Source organism: Carlito syrichta, unplaced genomic scaffold (assembly GCF_000164805.1).
Source record: "Carlito syrichta isolate Samal-C Ts95f unplaced genomic scaffold, Tarsius_syrichta-2.0.1 Scaffold303307, whole genome shotgun sequence".
Taxonomy (NCBI): domain Eukaryota; kingdom Metazoa; phylum Chordata; class Mammalia; order Primates; family Tarsiidae; genus Carlito; species Carlito syrichta.
In genome coordinates this window covers 170,559-189,449 of record NW_007247403.1, presented here as the reverse complement: position 1 = coordinate 189,449, position 18,891 = coordinate 170,559, and the positions used below count along the sequence as shown (strand labels likewise).

Sequence of the window (18,891 nt, the reverse complement as noted above, 5' to 3'; positions counted from 1 at the left end):
CAAGCGAGACTATTGGCCACTTTGTTACCCACTCTCAACTATTTCTGATCTTCAACTTTATTTTCAGACACATCCTGAGAAATCCCTACTCCCTCAGAATTGACAATGCAGCCTTCTTTATATGAAATCTTGTTTATAGGTCACAATTCTCCCGACAGATTTACAAGTGTCTGTAGAGTTTTAAAAGACGATTGCTTAACAGGCATTAAGTGAGACACATAGGTCTGTGTAAATATTTTAGCTGGAATAGGGGATTTTTTAAAAATGTCTGAGCCAAATACTGCATTAAATCTGAAGACAGTGGCAAACTGATTAGCAGAGGTTGCCAGCTTCGTGCTTTGCCAGTGATTCCCGTAGCCAAGACTAGATACGAGAATTCATCCACCAGAGTAGGGGTTGTGTATTTTTAAAATAACTTTCCATCCTTTTCTCTATTCTCTTAATGCCGTTCCATATTTTCTCCTTTATTTCATTGTGGTTTATTTAGATGTAAACACTTTCCAGAGTAGAAAATTACAGTTAATGTGACTAACCAGTAAGGGCTGAAGTGGGAACATGGGCTTAGAGGTCAGAGAAAGCGTGGAAGGCTTGCAGCTGTCCTAGATGAGCAATGTGGGAGCAGGTTGCTTTTTGCTAATAGGCTTATGTATCTTAATCACTGGCCCCTTTGCAGCCAGCTGTTGCACTGCTGGAAGGGAAATAGACCCAAAGTCAGCATTGCTGCCTCTTCCTCTTACTGATTTCCTTGAATCATTAAGAGGCAAGGCTTTTGCCTTCAAGATTTGTATGTGTGAGGCACATCAATCACTTAATTCTAGTAAAAATCACCACAAACATTGGGCTCCAGAGGCAGTATTTACTCTTTAAGCATTCCTACAAGAAAACTATTTTCCTAGCCAGGCTCGGTGGCTCAGCCTGTAATCCCAGCACTTTGGGAGGCCGAGGTGAGTGAATTGCCTAAGCCCACGGGTTCGAGACCTGCCTGGGCAACTTGGTGAGACCTTATTTCTACAATAAGATCAAAAATTAGCTGGGCGTGGTATCACGCGCCTATAGTTCCAGCTACTTGGAAGGCTGAGGTGGAAGGATCGCTGGAGCCCAGCCGGTCGAGGCTGCAGTGGCCGGGAGCAGCCACTGCACTCCAGTCTGGGTGACAGTGTGAGACTCCAACTCAAAAAAAAAGAAAACTATTTTCCTGATTTGAGCAATGGGTAAATCAGGAAAATAGTTAAGATGTATTACTTGATCTCTAGTATAATTTCTATCTCTGAGAATGAGGAATCCTGCCCATCTGAACATCACTCTTCCTTTTCTGATTCCATCAGCAACCTTACAGTTTTTACCCACTGACTTGCACTCATGATACATGTATGCTTTTGAAGCAGGATTTAGTGGGTCGCTCCAAAGCACAGGTTCTATCTGTTCTTTGCAAATGGCTTGAATTTTAATCATGTGACCAGATCATTACTTGATATTGTTGATTGGCAGCTCTGAGCATTTTAAAATTATGTGTGCTTGTAACTATATAAATATGTATTTCAAAATCTGAGTGTTTTATGTAAATTTGCTGTAGGCATTTCCCCCAAATTCAATACTCTGCTGGCATTGACAAGCGTATAGTTTACATGTAAATTAAAAGTGACATTAAGGACAAAAGAAAAAGCTGCTTTCATGCACAGGCCTCAAATCTAGTTTTCTGCTGTGGTTAATCATGGATAATTTTGTATCAGCTTTTATCTGTCGCCAGTTATTGTCTGTATTTGAGTAAATTACTTCAGTGAATGCATGGTCATCTCACTGTTTTCCATTCCAGAGTTTTGCACTTCAAATGCAATGAGCATAGCCCTTGTATGACAGTGGCAGGAGCAGTTCTAGCTTTTATGGAGCCAACCACCTCTGCCAAGTGGGACAGAAGATCGTTTTCGTTGTTGTTGTTTTTTCCAAAGTCTCTTCTCTTCTTCTCTCCCATTGTGGTATAACCCTTTTTGTGCCAAAAGCAGTTTGGTCACTGTGTATTGAGAACTCTAAAAAGGTTTTTTTCTTTTTTACGTGCAAGTTCACTTCTTGTGTCTGTCCTAAAGAAGAAACCCTAAAGTTAGAATAAGTTTGTGTGGACACAGATGTGACTCAAAACCTGACTCACCAATAAAGTAGAAAGGACTTTACTATCCAACTGCAGGAGAATTAAGTGAACCATGGGATATCCACTCGATGAAATTTTATATGACTGTTAAACACACTTGTGGAGTGTGTGACATAATATGAGAAAGAGTGTGTGATATGTTAATAGACTCAAGGTATAAAAAAATCTTTATTAAATGTAAGTATATAAAAATGACATGTAAAGCCAACCTCTATAAAATTATGGAGGGGCAAAGGGTATGATGCAGAGACCCAGACACTAAAAAAGAAGGTGCCAAAGTCTTAAATGGTGGCCTCACTCTGTCACCCCAGCTGGAGTGCAGTTTCACCATCATAGCTCACCGCTGCCTTGAACTCCTGGGCTCAAGGGACCCTCCCACCTCAGCCACCTGAATAGCTACCAGTACTTGCCACCACACCCAGCAAATTTTAATTAAAACTTTGTAGAGACGGGGAGTCTCACCACAATGCCCAGGCTGGTCTTCAACTCCTGGTCTCAAGTGATCCTTCGGCCTCTACCTCGCAAAGTGCTGGGATTATAGACGTGAGCCAGTGTGCCCTGCCTGATTTCTTTTCTGCTGTTTGTTGTTGTTGTTGTTGTTTTTTAAGTTTCTTTATGTGGACATGTTATCTTCATAGTACTGATCTCCCTCACATGATGAGTCCCCTTCCCCTCCTGGTGCCCAGGATCTTCATGCTTGGTTACCTGCCTAAGATCTCTACCACACAGTCTACCTAGAGATCATTTATTCCATTTTTACACAACTTTTCTATGTATTGCCTGAAATCCTTTACCTTCCTAAACTAATTTTAGAAATAAATTTATGACAAAGTGTTAATAAATTCTTTTTCAGCTCGTGTGTGTGTGTGGGTGGGTGGGTGGGTGTGTGTGTTTGTGGCGCATGCTTCTAATGGGATTTCTGGAGTTACCATTTTTAGTTCAAGGGAAGACTTCTAATAGTGGCGATTTTTGTGGGGACCAATGGAAGGGATATTTTTGAATAAATGGTTAGCTCGCTTAACAACCTATAAATCAAATCATGCCCAATCCATCTATATTTAGGCCTAGTCATGGGTAGGTGATTAATGAATATTTTTCATGCTAATGTCTCGCAGACCAAGGCTGTGTCCATAACCACATAATCATCACAGTGGAAATTCTGACTCAGCTGTGACGTTTGGTAGGAGGGACCTTTGAATTGTGCTTTAGACAATTCCGTGCAAAGGCTGTAGTCAGTGGCCCAGCTTTGCAAGTCTTTCCAAAAGTCCTAAAGCATGCTGGCATGTCCTCACTTGGCCCTGTCACTTCTGCTTAAATTTTTTCATGGAGAATACCCACTCCCAATCATGGGACATTAAGGTGAATTTGATCTTGGGCAGCCTCCCTCGGTGGAGTGAATTAGAAATCATGGGATTTCCCTGGGCTCAAGCTTCCTGGTGGGTTTATTTTTACACAACATTCCTCTGGGGAAAGAGGCACCCACTCTCTAAAGGGCTATGCATCTTCTGCACTTGATCAAAGTAGCCCGAGAAAATATCTTCTTGTATGGAATGATTTTTGTGAGATGAGGGCTTTGGGAGTTTTCTTGAAGGATTAAAAGAAGAATCTTTCTAAGGAGTCCTACTACCATCAAAGGAAACAGCATCTAAAACATCCCAGGCAGATAAGAACTAATTCAATTTTAAAGTCACCAAGAAAACAACCCTCTTCCATGGCCTCATTTGACCTTTAGCACTCATCTGGGAGAACTAGCGTATTTAGGCTTAACTCTAACAACTTCCCCAATTTGCTACTCTTTCACTATATTGACTTCTTAAACAAGTAGCTACAGAGTTTTTCTCCACTTACCCTGCCCCTCTCCAAGTTGGCTTTACCTCTCTACCTCCTGTTCCCCGGGAACTGCTTTTGAGATCACCGGCAACCTTTGTGTAGCTGAAGTGAGTGCTACTTCTCTGACTTCATCTTACTTGACCTTGCAGGACTGACTCTCTTCGTTTCTTGCAATACTGTTTTCCTCGCAGGTCATATAACTCCACACTCCTACCTTTCTTCTTACCAGCTCATTCTCCATCCAGTGTTGGCCCCTCTTCCACAGCTTGCATGCCCCAGGGTTTGTTCTGTAACCCTTCTCTTCTTTGGCTACATTCTCTCCATGGCAATTCATTTTTTGCCATGACTTTAAATACTGGTTTTATGCCAATGACTTCCTGGTGTGTATTTCTATTTCAGCTGTGAGTCCTGAACTGAAGACTTTTATATACAACATGAGTGCCTAACCGGTAACTCAAACTTAACATGTCCTAAATAACACTCTTGATTTTCCCTCTCAAACTTGCTCATGACTCCCTCTCTTACTCTAAGTAAATTTTTAGTCAAATATCTTCATAATGAGACTTCTCTTGACAACTTTTTTTTTTTTTTTTTTTTTTTTTGAGTTGGAGTCTCACTCTGTCGCCTAGACTGGAGTGCAGTGGCCGCTCCCGGCCACCGCAGCCTCGACCTGCTGGGCTCCGGCGATCCTTCTGCCTCAGCCTTCCGAGTAGCTGGAATTACAGGCATATGCTACCACGCCCGGCTGATTTTTTTGATTTATGGTAGAGATGAGGTCTCGCTGCCCAGGCGGGTCTCGAACCCGCGGGCACAGGCAATCCACTCACCTCAGCCTCCCCAAGGCGCGGGATTACAGGCTGAGCCACCGAGCCCGGCTTGACCACTTTAAATAAGATTGCAGGCCTCCTACATCTGTGGCACTTCCCCTAATGAGACTGGTCTGGTGCCTTCTTACCACTTACCTCAGTGTGTAACCTGGGAGGTATCTGGGGTCATGCAAGTTTTCTCCCCTACGGACAGTCTTCTTCCTCTGTTAGAAAAGACAGGACAGCCTCCCGTTTCCCTAAAGGTAGAATAGTAGATTACACCTTGTGAAACCCTCATCTGAGGATCGTACGTTACTTGCCTCCAAGAATTTATCAAAGATTTTTATTTCTAACAATGACTGTTCCCTTTCTGAGAATTTTTCATCTAGCTTTTGAGATTTTTTTTTTTTAAATGTGTATCTCATATCTGAATGAATGACTGTGAGAGAAAATGGCATGGTATTCAGTCTGCTTGTGTTTTCCCCAGCCCCTGCATCTGTCTCCATGTATTATATGTATATATGTATGAAGAGATATATTTTTCATGTATCTGTGTATGCATATATGTGTGTATGGGGACACATACACACATATAAACATGCATCACTTAACAACTGGGATCCTGAAAGGAGGTACCATGCCGCTCCCCTTGACTCACTTTACCCTTTCAGATACCTTCTGAGAAATGCATCATTAAGTGATTTCATAGTTGTATGAACATCACAGAGTGTACTTATACAAACCTAGATGACATAGCCTGCTACATACCTTGGCTAAACAGTAAAGCCTCTTGCTCCTAGGCCATGGACCTGTATGGCATATGCCTGTACTGAATACTGGGCAATTGTAACACATAGTAAGTATTTGTGTGTCATAGAAGAGGTAATGCCTTGCACCACAGTGTTACGGAAGCAGCAACATTGCCAGGTAATAGAAATTTTTCAGCCCCATTGCAATTTAACGGCACCACTGTCTTATATGTGGTCCTTGGTTGTCTGAAGCATTGTTAATATGGCACATGATTGTACACAAACTAAAGCCAAATTCTATCAGGATGCTAATATCAGTTCTGCATGTGTATAAGTTTCTCCCCCTTAATTTGGTAGTTTACTCATCTATTTAGCAAATACTTATTGAGCATCTTCTATGGTCTTGTCATTATTGTAGATGCTGGGGATATAACAGTAAGCACAATATACTGTTACTGCTTTATGAGGGAGACAATCAATCATGAAAAACCGAAAGCTATGCAGTGCTATAATTGGAAGCTTAAAAAGAAATCCTGATGAGACTTTTGAACTGGGGTCAAAATGGTAACTAACCACAAGTTAGGCCCTGGTTACTGGGAAGTATGGAAGAATGTCATGGCATAAGAACACCCTGCCTGTAATCCCATGCCTTTGGGAAGCTGAGGTGAGTGGATTGCCTGAGCCCGCAGGTTCGAGACCCGCCTGGGCAGCAAGACCTCATCTCTACAATAAATCAAAATATCAGCCGGGCATGGTAGCGCATGCCTGTAATTCCGGCTACTTGGAAGGCTGAGGCGGAAGGATCGCGGAGCCCAGTAGGTCGAGGCTGCGGTGGCCAGGAGCGGCCACTGCACTCCAGTCTGACGACAGAGTGAGACTCCAACTCAAAAAAAAGAAAATAACACCCTGATGGTGGGAGGGAAGTGGGCATATTTGAGGAACTGAGAGGAGGGCCAGTGTGGCTGGGAGAGTGAGTCTGGGGAGGCAGGAAGGAGCCAACACATGTGGGGCCTTGTAGGCCAGCTTGAGGGATTGGGGACAACTTCTAAAGGTATTGGAGGCCACTGGCGGGTTTCAGCAGGGGACTGGCATCATCAGATTTGTAAAGGTCACTTTGACTCCAGTATGGAGAACAAACCAGAAGGAGGCAAGAGTGAATGTGGGAAGGATAATTAAGGAGGTACTATAGAGGCTGGTGGGGACAATGTATTCAAGCAGTCTTTAGGAGGTTTAACTACAGGCTAGGCATGTAAACTTAGGAATCACGTCTAGGGATGAAATACTTACCTGGATGACATTGTCTAGAGAGAGTACAACACAGGACAAGAAGAAACCTTGTGCCAAACCCTAGAGAACTTTAACAAGAGACAGAGCAGGCAGAGGTAGGAGGAAAGCCCAGAATGGGGACATAGAAGCTAAGGGACAAAGTATTTCAAGAAAGGAGAAGTAGTCAATAGAGTAGATTCCTGTTGGACAGTCAACTAAAAGGAGATATAAAAAGAGGACAACGACCAGTCAATTTGTGACTTTAAAGTGTTTTTCAGTGTCATAATAAGGATGAAGTAAATGTCTGTGGGTCAGGGAGTAAGAAATAGAAAAAGGGGTTATTGCAATTTTTAAAAGATGGTTGGACTGTGAAAAGGATTAGCCTATTTATAATATAATGATTTGTTTATTAAACACATAAATATTAGGAATGTCAGTTATTCGAAGAATTTGTGGGGTTGTTGTTATTGTCTAGCTCTTCTTGGAAACTAAAAAAGTAAAGCCATGTACAATATATTATCTAGAAGGACAAAGAATACTTTGAGTAGCATTTTACTGTTTAGTATACAATGTTTTTTCTTGTATATTTATTTAGTCCTCATAAGATTTTATGTATCAAGAAACTACATATCAAGAGATATTAAATAATTTTACTTACCAGTAAAAGTATAGGAAAAACTAAGAATACATAAATGCATCTTTAGATCATGAGTACTTCAAAAGGGAAATTTTTCTAATACATTAATTGTTGATGAATATGTGTAAACATATATGTATAAATATACTCATATACATAGCTAGCTATATAACACAAGAATATACCAAAGCTCTTGTTTTAATTTTTTATAAGTTAACACACTTTTCATTTAAATGCTTTGCTTGTATGTCTCTTTTTAAGTTCAGTTTTTTTTTTAGTAGGCCTTTTATATTGATGAAATTTATTGCTCCCTTTTGAAGGTAGACTAATGTTTAATTTCTCAAGTACATATGCATTCCAAATTCATTTCCCACTTTTGATCCATAGCATGGTAAATATTATAGCTATTATAATGCAGACTTGGTTGCACCTAAGATTTTTTAAAATACTTATATAAAAGAAGTATAAATGAGGCATTCTTCATTTTTCTATTCATTATAGTTCCAGTTTAAGTCTGAATTTCTAATTAGCTTTTCTTTAGACAGTTTTATTGAGATAAAATCACATTCTGCATAACTCACCCATTTAAAGTATACAATGCTATGACTTTTGGTATACTCATAAGATTGTGGAATCATTGACATAGTCAATTTTAGAAAAGTGTTTGTACTTAGCCATCATCCCTCTATTCATTCCTCTTCCTCTCCTGGCCCTAGGTCACCATAAATCTACTTTGTAGATTTGGGGATACTTCCTATAACCAGGATTATACAATGTAGTCCTTTGTGATGGTTTTTCTCACTTAGCATAACAGATTCAAGGTTCATTCAGGTACATTCAGTATATGTCAATAGTTTATTCCTTTTAATGATCAAGTAATATTCCACCCCTTGTATAAAGTACATTTTATTTATCCATTTATCAGTTGGTAGATGGACATTGGGGTTGGTTGTTTCCACTTCTTGGAATATACCAAAGCTCTGTTTACTTAGCATAATATTCTACTTAGCTTGTAGGCATAGACACTATATAGGTAATGTCTTAAAGAAGCACTTATATGTATTAGTCTATTTGTATATTTATTTAATCTTGAGATAATATTCTGACCCAGGTACCATGTATCTAAGTTGTGTTTTGGCTCTTAATACCCAGTTGCTCATTCAAGTTTTGTTTTGTTTTGGTTTTTACCATATTAAATAAAGATTCTTGCCTTTGAATGTATAGAGTCATCAGGAGGGATAATTTGGATGTGATATCAGCTGAATCCCCAAACCAAGGTTATAGAAAGAAAACACCTTTGGTTGCATGTAGGTTGTCTCCACATGGGTCATTAATGCAAAACTGTCTGATTTGAGCTCAGAAATTTGAGCTGTGGAGGACTATGTAACAAAAATGGGTTTAGCAGTTTCCATTCAAAATATAATCTGTATAAGTCTCTCCTAGAATAGATTTTCTCTTTTCCTGTTTCTACCCATTCCCACCCTGTGGTTTCCAATAACACCATTCAGTACTCTTTACCATGCCGGATTTAAAATGCCCCTGCTACTCGGCATCAGAGCTCAAGAACATGAAATATGCACTTTTTATTCCAAACTTCTGTCTTTTCTTTTTTACTTAAATCAACTTGAAATCTTCCTTTATGTGGCCTTTTCTATATGACCTTTAAAAAAAAAGTTTATACTGAAGATAGCCACAAAATAGTACCTTCTTAATTGTGCCAACCTTTAATAAGCAAATGAAAACAATTTCTATTATTTTACTAATTTCAATTATGACTTTCCCCTTTCATAGAAATTCCCAGGTTGCTGCTAGCCAAAATAAAATAATGTTGTTTTTATTTTAATATTTTATTACATTGCATTTTATGTATTTTACTAATCATTCAGTTTAAGGCTGATACCATGAAAAAAAATGCATAGGTTATGCTTATATTAGGATTTTGAGTTCCAAATTTGTTTTAAAAGCTGTTTTATAAAAGCGTATTTGGGGGCAGAAAGCTATATGGGCACTCACTCATTTTGGCTCCCACAACACTATTTGATATTGTATAAAAAGCACTAAGAAGAACACTATACTGTCCTATTCTTACTAAAGAGACTAGAGTAGTAGATTATATCAGTATCAAAGGAAGTAACTCATATGTTTGCCTATGGTTCAAATTAGTAGAAACTATAAATACTATATGCCATATCCACTAAGACATTTTTGGTTTTGAGCCATTCACTATAATGTCTGAGAGCAGAGATTCTATCCTGGTTTTTTTCTAGTTCCTGGTATTATTCATGGCACATAGTAGGTGCTCAGGAGATGTTTGTTGAAATAATATATTTATTAAATGAGTTCCTTTATCGTAAACTCCTTAACCTAGCATTCTGTGGGTCCTTTATATAATCGGACTGATTAGCACCCTTCACCAAAGTTCCACTGATACCACACAAAAATTTGCTTTAGTCAAAAAAGTTCTGTAGATCGTTGCGATAATATTCTGTTGTGGTCTTTTGAGCATGGAGTTTGTGGAAAGGGAATGACTCTCATAAAAAGAGGTAGAACTGGCACAAGACCATGGAACTGTGGGGTAGAAATTAGGTAAGCAGAGAGGAGAGAAGAGAGAATTCCAGATTAGAAAAACAGAGAGCCTAGATAATTATTTCCTCTAAAAATGTATTCTGACTTAACTAAGCCCATAGGTCCTTCAACTCTTAGGGAAAGAAACACGCTCCATATTTTCTTGACAATTGCCGTGTACGTTTGACCTGTTCAGGCAATTAAACATGTATTCGATTTTGATTAATTATATCTAGGTTTTGTCTCTGTATGTTAACCTACCCATGCTTTTTATATGATTCAATAAGTTTTGTTCCCTTGTCTTAGGCGTCAAAAGCAAAAAAAGATAACCATCTATGACCTCAACAGCTTCATATCTGAATCTTAAAACATTTAAGACCATATCTTTCCACCCACTAAAATGCTTCACAAGTGTTCAACCTGTACATACGTATAGTTTCAATAGAGTCTCTAGTATTTCATTATGTGTTGGTTTTTAATATTTGCTTTCCCTCTCACAATGATCACTTCTTAGGAATTAATACATTTTTAATTGCCAACAATTTTCTGGAGAAAAAAAAAATGAAAGAAATAACCTGGGGTGGCTTTGGCTTTTAACACTGAAACTCCTGGCACAGCTCGTGTCTGAGGCAACCTTGGTGGTCTCGCAAAATTGTATACGAGTCTTCTGGTTGGACAATAAACAACATTGTGGATTTGTCCGTGACCTCTCTCCTTTGTGCACTGCCAGTCTCCAGTGTCATCATTAATTAGTCTTCAGGTCTCCCATTTGTCTGCTAGGAAGCATCTCGGATAAGCCAAGTTAATAAATTGGAGTGGGCAAGCTGCCTGGCCACCGGAACGTGTGGCTGTGGGGGACATTCAGAGGGCAGCCCTCTTCTTTGATCGTTTGGAGAAGTTTAATTCTAACAGGCCACGTGGGAGTCCCAGCCCTTGGGGGTGAAGAGAAGACCTAGGAGCACAGCAGTGACTCTGCTCTCGTTTGTACTGGTTTCAGTTTCTAATTTCAAAACCCTGAGGCTCAGAGGCTGAGGGGGATTGTTTCCCATTTTGCTTCATCTTTCCTCAGGAGTTTGCCTGCATTCTTCAGTGAATTCTCACAATGGGTGGTGGAACTTCAGCAAGGGAATGAAAATCATTATCCCTGTGTTCCAAACAGGAGATTTGCACTGTGGCATATTTCCATAAATACAGCGCCTAGCATCTGTAGCGAATAAGTCAGCCATGACTGTCTCACTGTTCTGACTTTGACATGTTTCCCCAACCAATTTTACCAAATCATAAAAATAACGATAATCTTTATGAGCCTGCTTGCTAGCACTAGGCATTCCACATACTCCCATATATGCATTATCTCATTTAATTCGTGCATTATTTCTTAAGTGGGGGGAGCATTTTGCAGATGAGAAAATAAGCCACAACCCATCTGAGCCTCAGTGGGTCTTCATTCAGGCACAAGCTCTTTACCACCCCATGATATGGCCTCATAAAATTTGAGCAGTTTGATGGGCACCCCATGGGCTCTGTCACCACATTCAGCACAAAGGGAAAGCTGCAAAGATCAATCCTGTTAATTCAGGCAAAAGTGAACGTTTTGCTTTTGTAACTGGAGAAATAAGCTCTGCCTTTTGCTTTTGCTAAGGAGAAGTAACCCTGAAGGAATTACTACCATGACTTCAGTGATATTCTATTATACAACTGCAGACATACCTCATCCTATATTATTTGTGTTTATGAAAAATAATTCTATATAAATGAAATTATTGGAATTTGACTATAGTGGGGTATTAATGAAAAAACTTAAAGGACTCTTCTCAATTTATGTTGTGCAAAATTCTAGATTTCTTTTAACTATGGCTAAATGTATTCTCAGAATCATAACTGGAAATCATCAGAAAGTATATGTGGCCATGAATGTTCATTGAGAAATACTGTTTTTTTTTTTTTTTTTTTTCGAGTCGGAGTCTCATTCTGTCACCCAGAATGGAGTGCAGTGGCATGCTCCCAGCCACCGCAGCCTCAACCTACTGGGCTCCAGCAGTCCTTCCGCCTCAGCCTTCCAAGTAGCTGAAACTGCAGGCGTGCGCTACTACACCTGGCTAATTTTTGATTTACTGTAGAGACGAGGTCTCGCCAAGTCGCGCAGGCGAGTCTCGAACCCACGGGCTCAGGCAATCCACTCACCTCGGCCTCCCAAAGCGTGGGATTACAGGCTGAGCCATGGAGCCCGGCCGAGAAATGCTGATTTTTTTTTAAAGCATATGTCCTTCAGAATGTATCTGACCAATCTCCTGTTTCTTGGCCTACCTCCAAAACTACCCAAAGGATAGGCATTTCTGGGGGTCTTCAAAATACACAGCCCTTTCAGATCATCTTGGGACACCTCACAGTATTTGAGGAGTGCAGAGACTGTGACCCCTTGGTGTACCTCGCCTGGAAAGGGAGGGAAAAAGGAAGAGACAAGAAGGTCACACTGCATCCCTGAAAAGCCCACTCAGAGTCTGGGTCAACGTTATTAATTTCATTTAGACTTTCCTCCACATACGAATCTAGTTAAGTTGAGGAAACCTAATGCCTTGGCCAGATGCATGAAGTGCTTTAGAGAAGTTTGGGGACAACTAAATGAACCTTGCATGATGATTTCTCAGGGATTGATATTAGCACATAAATATAATTAAAGGAAAAACATTAGCATTATACAAAAGGTAATAGAGATGTTTGAAGGATGCATAAACTTTGGATCGAAAAAGGCTTTATGGTAATGGTGGTGTCTCAGAGAAACTTTTTAGGGTGAACAGAACTTTGTCAGATGTAGCAGAAAGTATGGGTGGGGTGAGAGCAGAGAACCACATAATTGAATACGTGAGGCTGGGCATGTTGGCTGATAAAATTAGGAAACACTGAATAGTTTTACTTTGATTGGTAAAAAATATGTGGGAAATAGAACTTAAATGTGCCATAATAGAATGACTCTGAAGTTTGAATTGAATTGAATTAGTACACGAACCCTTTAATAGTTTTATCTTCTTTGTACCCTGTCTCCTTTGTTTGCAAAGAATGAGATTGTCTTATAATTTATAGAGACAAAAGCAAACTTACAAGCTTCAAAGTTAATCCTTGATCTCCTCTCCCTCTTAAAAACAAACTAAGAAGAACCAGGCAAGATACTCTCCTCACCATTCTCCATCTCAGTGGTAAAGCTTCCAGCTGCCCATTTCCCATCCCTTACCCTTCCTTCTACCTCAGCCCCACATTGACTGCTTCAGCAAGACATATTTGTTCCACCAGAATATATCCCAGCTCTGTCTACTCCCTCTCACTCACCACTGTTGCCCAAAGCACCTTATTTTGAGAAGAGAATAGTGGTGGCAAGAACACACCATCACAGGTCTATCTACTGGGAAGGAGATAAAAAGAAATCTGATAGTAGTAGAGAAATTACAAATTTTTATACTATATAATTATTGTAATGAAAAATAAGCTTACAAGGAAAGGTAAAATTTTGAAAAAAGAATATTTGAAATGGTAGTTTGGCTAGTTTTTTTTTTTTTTTTTTTGAGTTGGAGTCTCACTCTATCGCCCAGACTGGAGTGCAGTGGCCGCTCCCGGCCACCACAGCCTCGACCTGCTGGGCTCCAGCGATCCTTCCGCCTCAGCCTTCCAAGTAGCTGGAATTACAGGCATGCACTACTACTCCCGGCTGATTTTTTTATTTATTGTAGAGATGAGGTCTCAGGCGGGTCTCGAACCCACAGGCTCAGGCAATCCACTCACCTCAGCCTCCCAAAGGCGCGGGATTACAGGCTGAGCTACCAAGCCCGGCTAGTTTGGCTAGTTTTAAGGAATTTGTTTCCCATTTGTCTCAAGGTAGGATTTGTAGTTCTTCAATAAGGTAGGTTATTTTTTTTTAAAAATTAGTCTTTGCATTCCAACAGAAAGGTTTTCCAAGAGAGCATTGGAATGTTTGTCAAAATAACTAATATGTAGATATAGCTATTAGATAAGCTCTCTTAAAAACTCTTAGAAATAATGGCAATAGACAGAGCCTGAATTTAGATACTCCTGTCCTGTGATCTAGCATCCCTGTCTCATGATGAATCCTTGCATACCTCTGAGAATGTAAGTAATTCTAACCTTGACTCCGAAAATGACAAAGCATTTCCTCAAATTATGCCTCATCTTCAGCACAGTTTCATAGTCTCCCAGAGTTGTCTAGAACTTCAGCAACCTAGCTGGCAATATTGCACATGAAAAGCATTAAATAACGAATTTCAGAGGACACTTTAGTGGCCTCTTTTGCACTGTCTTTGTTTCGGTGCTAACATGCTTATTTCTTTGCCGGGAGTAAACATTTTGGGTTACTAGTTTTGAAAACATCAAATTATTGGATAGGAATTTCCCAATGTAAATAAAGGTCCTCCTCTCAACCCTCTTTTCCCAACCTCTTCTTCTTGTATTTATAAATTCCTCCAAGGTCTGTAGTATACATTTCTCTATTTTTTGAACCTGGTGGCATAACTTTATGGTGAAAATCCAGTGCTATAAAGAAGACCAAAATTATGGACCTCACAGCAGCTTGGATGGATTTTGAGTCTATAATACTCAGTGATTTATCACAGAAACAAAGAACTGAGTACCACATGTTCTCACTTATAAGCGGACCCTGAACATTTACCATAGTTCTATAAGAAATGGATTGGCGCTGAGCTCAGTGGCTCATCCTGTAATCCCAGAGCTCTGGGGGGCTGAGGTGAACCCATGGGTTCGAGACCCGCCTGGGCAACTTGGCGGTATCTCATCTCTACAATAAATCAAAAATTAGCTGGGCGTGGTAGCGCGTGCCTGTAGTTCCAGCTACTTGGAAGGCTGAGGCGAAAGGATCGCCGGAGCCCAGCAGGTCGAGGCTGCGGTGGCCAGGAGCAGCCACTGCACTTCAGTCTGGATGACAGAGTGAGACTCCAACTAAAAAAAAAAAAAGAAAGAAATGGATTGGCAGTAGCCAAAAACTGCTGGGCGGGGGGGTGTGGGGGCGATGCCTGTAACGTTAATAAGAATACCTGATCTCAAACCTGGCAAAGTAGGGATCAAAGGGAGGCCCAAACTTTACCTGTATGATGACCACTTGTATACCTAATCCTGAATTGTGCCCCACATCTTTAAATGTTGGGTACAATACCATTACAAGTCTACCTACTAGGAAGGTGACACAGGGAAATCTGATAGTAGTAGAGAAATTATTATTATTTTTTTTTAACGTGGGCTTAGTTCTCATGCTGGGATGTGTGTGTCATCCTGGGAAATCTCCCATTTGAATCCAGACAATGTGGATTCCTGGAAATTTCTGCAAAATCTTTTTCAATCTCTAATTTTAGAGTATGACTACAAAGAGGGTCAGGGACCTTAATTCCCTGGGACTGATCTTCAAGTCATTTTTTGCCTCTCTTTATTTTTCGGACACCAAAAGCAGAATTACCTCTCCCAGGTGAGATATTTTTCTGAATCTCTAGAAGAAAAATGGAAGGATTGTACATCTCCCTGTTCCTGAAGAGAGGTGTAGCATGAACGAATTAGCTTTGTTGTTTTGTTGTTATGTCTATTTTTTGTTTTTTTCCCCCTTGAAATGTGGACGTAAACAGTGATTGACCAGGTGTCTGCACAGTTGATCCCTAAGTGCACAGCACGGGCCTTGACCCGTAGCAGGAACTCAGCAAATATGTGTTCTTGAGTAAGTCTAATTCTAAACTTCTCTTCACAGCAAGTGAGAAACAGATGATGGTGGTGTGCAAGGAGTCCCCAAAGGAGTACTTACAGCCGTTCAAGGACAGGCTAGAGGAGTTCTTCCAGAAAGGTAGGAGTCATTATCAGCTACACCTACACAAGGCTCTGAAACACCCTTCATTCCACAGAGGTTTCTCTGAGGCCCAGTGGCCCTTGCATGCTGGCTGACCACAGAGAGCTCCAGTGATTCTGTTAGTTGGTCCATCATCCAATGGTGATGATATACTCAATGTAGACGGAGTTGTCCTGTAGCTTTTATATCACCTTTGAAGTTTGTTTTAGTATTTTAAATCCTTTAATGTTACTCGTGTTTCTGTAAACTTTTTGAAAACAAACTTTTTTTTCTCTTCATGGAACTCAAGGGATCCTTAGAACACATTCTGACAAACATACATGCGAGGCTTATGTTGTCATGCATTTCAGATTTGGGGTCAGCCTGGACAGATGAATGGGGATTCTTTTCCTGGTTACATGAGTGTTACAACTTGGAAACTTATGTTGTCTTTTCCATTCCTTTTCAGATAGTAAAATTAGGGACAAGTGGGTGTCACACATCCAATCACTTGGCACTCACCAGCCCTCTGGGGTTAGTAAATGGAGGTGATATGCATAAGACCCAGCACTTCCTTAGAAATCTTAACAAATTCTGTTTCTTCCTTCACAATTTTGACCAGGGTTAGTGAACATGAAAGTTTAATGCCTTTTAGATATTTCCTATTTTAATTTCTCAAAAATACGTGTGGAACAATTGGAAGGAGCTTTTTTTTTTTTTTTTTCCTTTGCTAGAAAGCCAGAGGAAATGCATGTAGGAAGCTTTGGGGCTGTCTCAACATGTTGGTTTTATTTTTTAATAAAGCCACATGATACCACACCATCAACAAAAGAGTGTTAAGCAGGGTGAAACCATAAAGTATGGCCAAACCATCTTAAGAATTGGCAGGGACATTCTCAGTCTGTGAGTCAGAGGAGCTCAATTCCAGCTGTTCCCTTGGTGCAGAGACCATTGTTTGTATTCAAGCAAGAGAAGTCAAAGTTCTTTCTTGTCCATTGCTGAACCTCATATATGGTAAAAGAAATGCCATCACGCAAAGTATCATCTTGGAGCAAACAGTGATGCCAATACTTATGTACTATGTGATTGTAATAGGTGGGTTTTATATGAGACTTACCGAAGCAAACATTGCTTTATAATTATGCCATGTCAGTAGAACGCAAGCAGCCTAAAGAAAAACATTAAAGACATTCCTTTGCCGACCCCCAGCTAATAGTGTCTATTTTTGACATATGTAGAATTAACTTGAAATGAGGCTTATGTGTACTTGGATTCCATTTTTATTTTTAATTGCAATTATTCCGTGTCTGGAAAATACTACAATGTATATGTCATTATCTGCCTGCTTGCTGTCCCTTCCTCTTCAAACCAGTTAGCATCTTATAACACTTATATTATGAATTTTATTCTTTTTGTTAAAAAAGGATAAATATAAATAGATTTAGAACATTGAGACTCTTCTTTGGTACCTTGGAAAAGGAAGTTGCAAATCACCACTTGGGGTTATACGGTAGCCTCTTCTGTACTGGATCTCTCAAGAAAATTCAGTTCTATCAGAGAAAGGGAATCGGCTTGAGGCAAACTAGATCTTGTTTCAGGGAAGCAAGGATGTGGCCATAAGCCCTAGAGAAGTGGTTTTCAACTCTACTGAAGACTAGAATCACCTGGGGGAGATTTTTTTAAATCTTGGTACCCAGCCAAACTTTAAACCCATCACCAGCATCTCTGGGGATGGGACCAGACATCAGAATTTGTTTTACTCCCCCAGGTAATTCCAATGTGGAACCCATGTGGAAAACACTGTTGTCAAGCTGAGTTCATCTTTGAATATGTATTCAAAAATATTTATTCAGAGCCTGCTGTGTACTAGGTTCTGCGATAGATCCTGGGAATACTAAGATGAATCCTATACCCCTTGATCCTCTCCCAAGGATGGCTTAGAAAAGATTTATAAGTGAATACAACCAGCTCTCCTTTAACCAACAGAGTGAGGGGAGAAGGATATTAGGAACAACATCACATCATAGTTAAAACAAAATCAGCCAAAACAAGGCACAAAAAGAATTTGAAGGAAACATCACCATTCTATTAAAATTTTTAATATAAAAATATATAATATTGTAGGAATCTTAAACATTCTCAATATTGTGTTTTGAAAAGTCTACTGTTGAAATGTTGGTCAAAAAAATAGTCTAGAATTGTGCTGTCCAGTGTGACAGGCGCTAGCCACAAATGGCTGTTGAACAACTGAAATGTGACTAATCCAAATTGAGAAGGGTCAAACACACACCAGCTTTTGAAGACTTAGTATAAAAAATGTAAAACATTTAATCTGTGATTTTTTATATTAATTACTTGGTAAATCGGTAATATTTGGGACATACTAGTTTACATGAATAAAAAATTATATTAATTTATGAGTAAATTTATAAATATATTAATAACATAAGTATACTAATATTAATTAAATTACTTTTTTTTTTTATTTTTTAGTGTGTGTCTGCTAGAAAATATTAAATGGTACTTGCGGTTGACATTATATTTCTGTTGGAAAGTGCGAGTCTAGAGACGTGGTCCATAGACCTTCCTCAGCACACTCTTTCACACTCCTCTTCACATAATTGCTCGACTGGCTCAGCTAGAGTCCTGAATTACTGAAGTGCAGAGCTTCACAAGCTAACCACCTGCCCTCTTTCACTCTGGGTTTGGCCCTCATTTCACTTAACCAAGAGAGGTAACAAGGTGACAGCATGCTACTCCATCAGGCTACACCTCTGTGGTTCCAGAGTACATGGTTAGGGTCTTTGGTAAGAAATACATTATAATTAACAGCAGTATAATATGATTTAGGAGCCGGGGCTTTGCCACTTTGCAGTATATACAAATGGAGTATCTCCTGGCTGTTATTTAGGGTTTCAAATTGTGGTTCCTAGCCGGGCTCGGTGGCTCAGCCTGTAATCTCGCGCCTTTGGGAGGCTGAGGTGAGTGGATTGCCTGAGCCCGCGGGTTCAAGACCCGCCTGGGCAACTTGATGAGACCTCATCTCTACAATAAATAAAAAAATC

The 18,891-nt window shown here is 39.8% G+C and overlaps 1 protein-coding gene across 2 annotated transcripts in view; it reads left to right on the top strand.

The window, feature by feature from the left end:
* The window catches only part of FMN1 (formin 1), a 403,234-nt gene that overhangs the window by 295,702 nt on the left and 88,641 nt on the right, over positions 1 to 18,891 (top strand). For both annotated transcript variants that reach the window (XM_008058355.1, XM_008058356.2), the window contains one exon: positions 15,752 to 15,844. In XM_008058355.1, the coding sequence (XP_008056546.1) occupies positions 15,752 to 15,844 (93 nt within the window). The remainder of the gene's footprint in view (positions 1 to 15,751; positions 15,845 to 18,891) is intronic.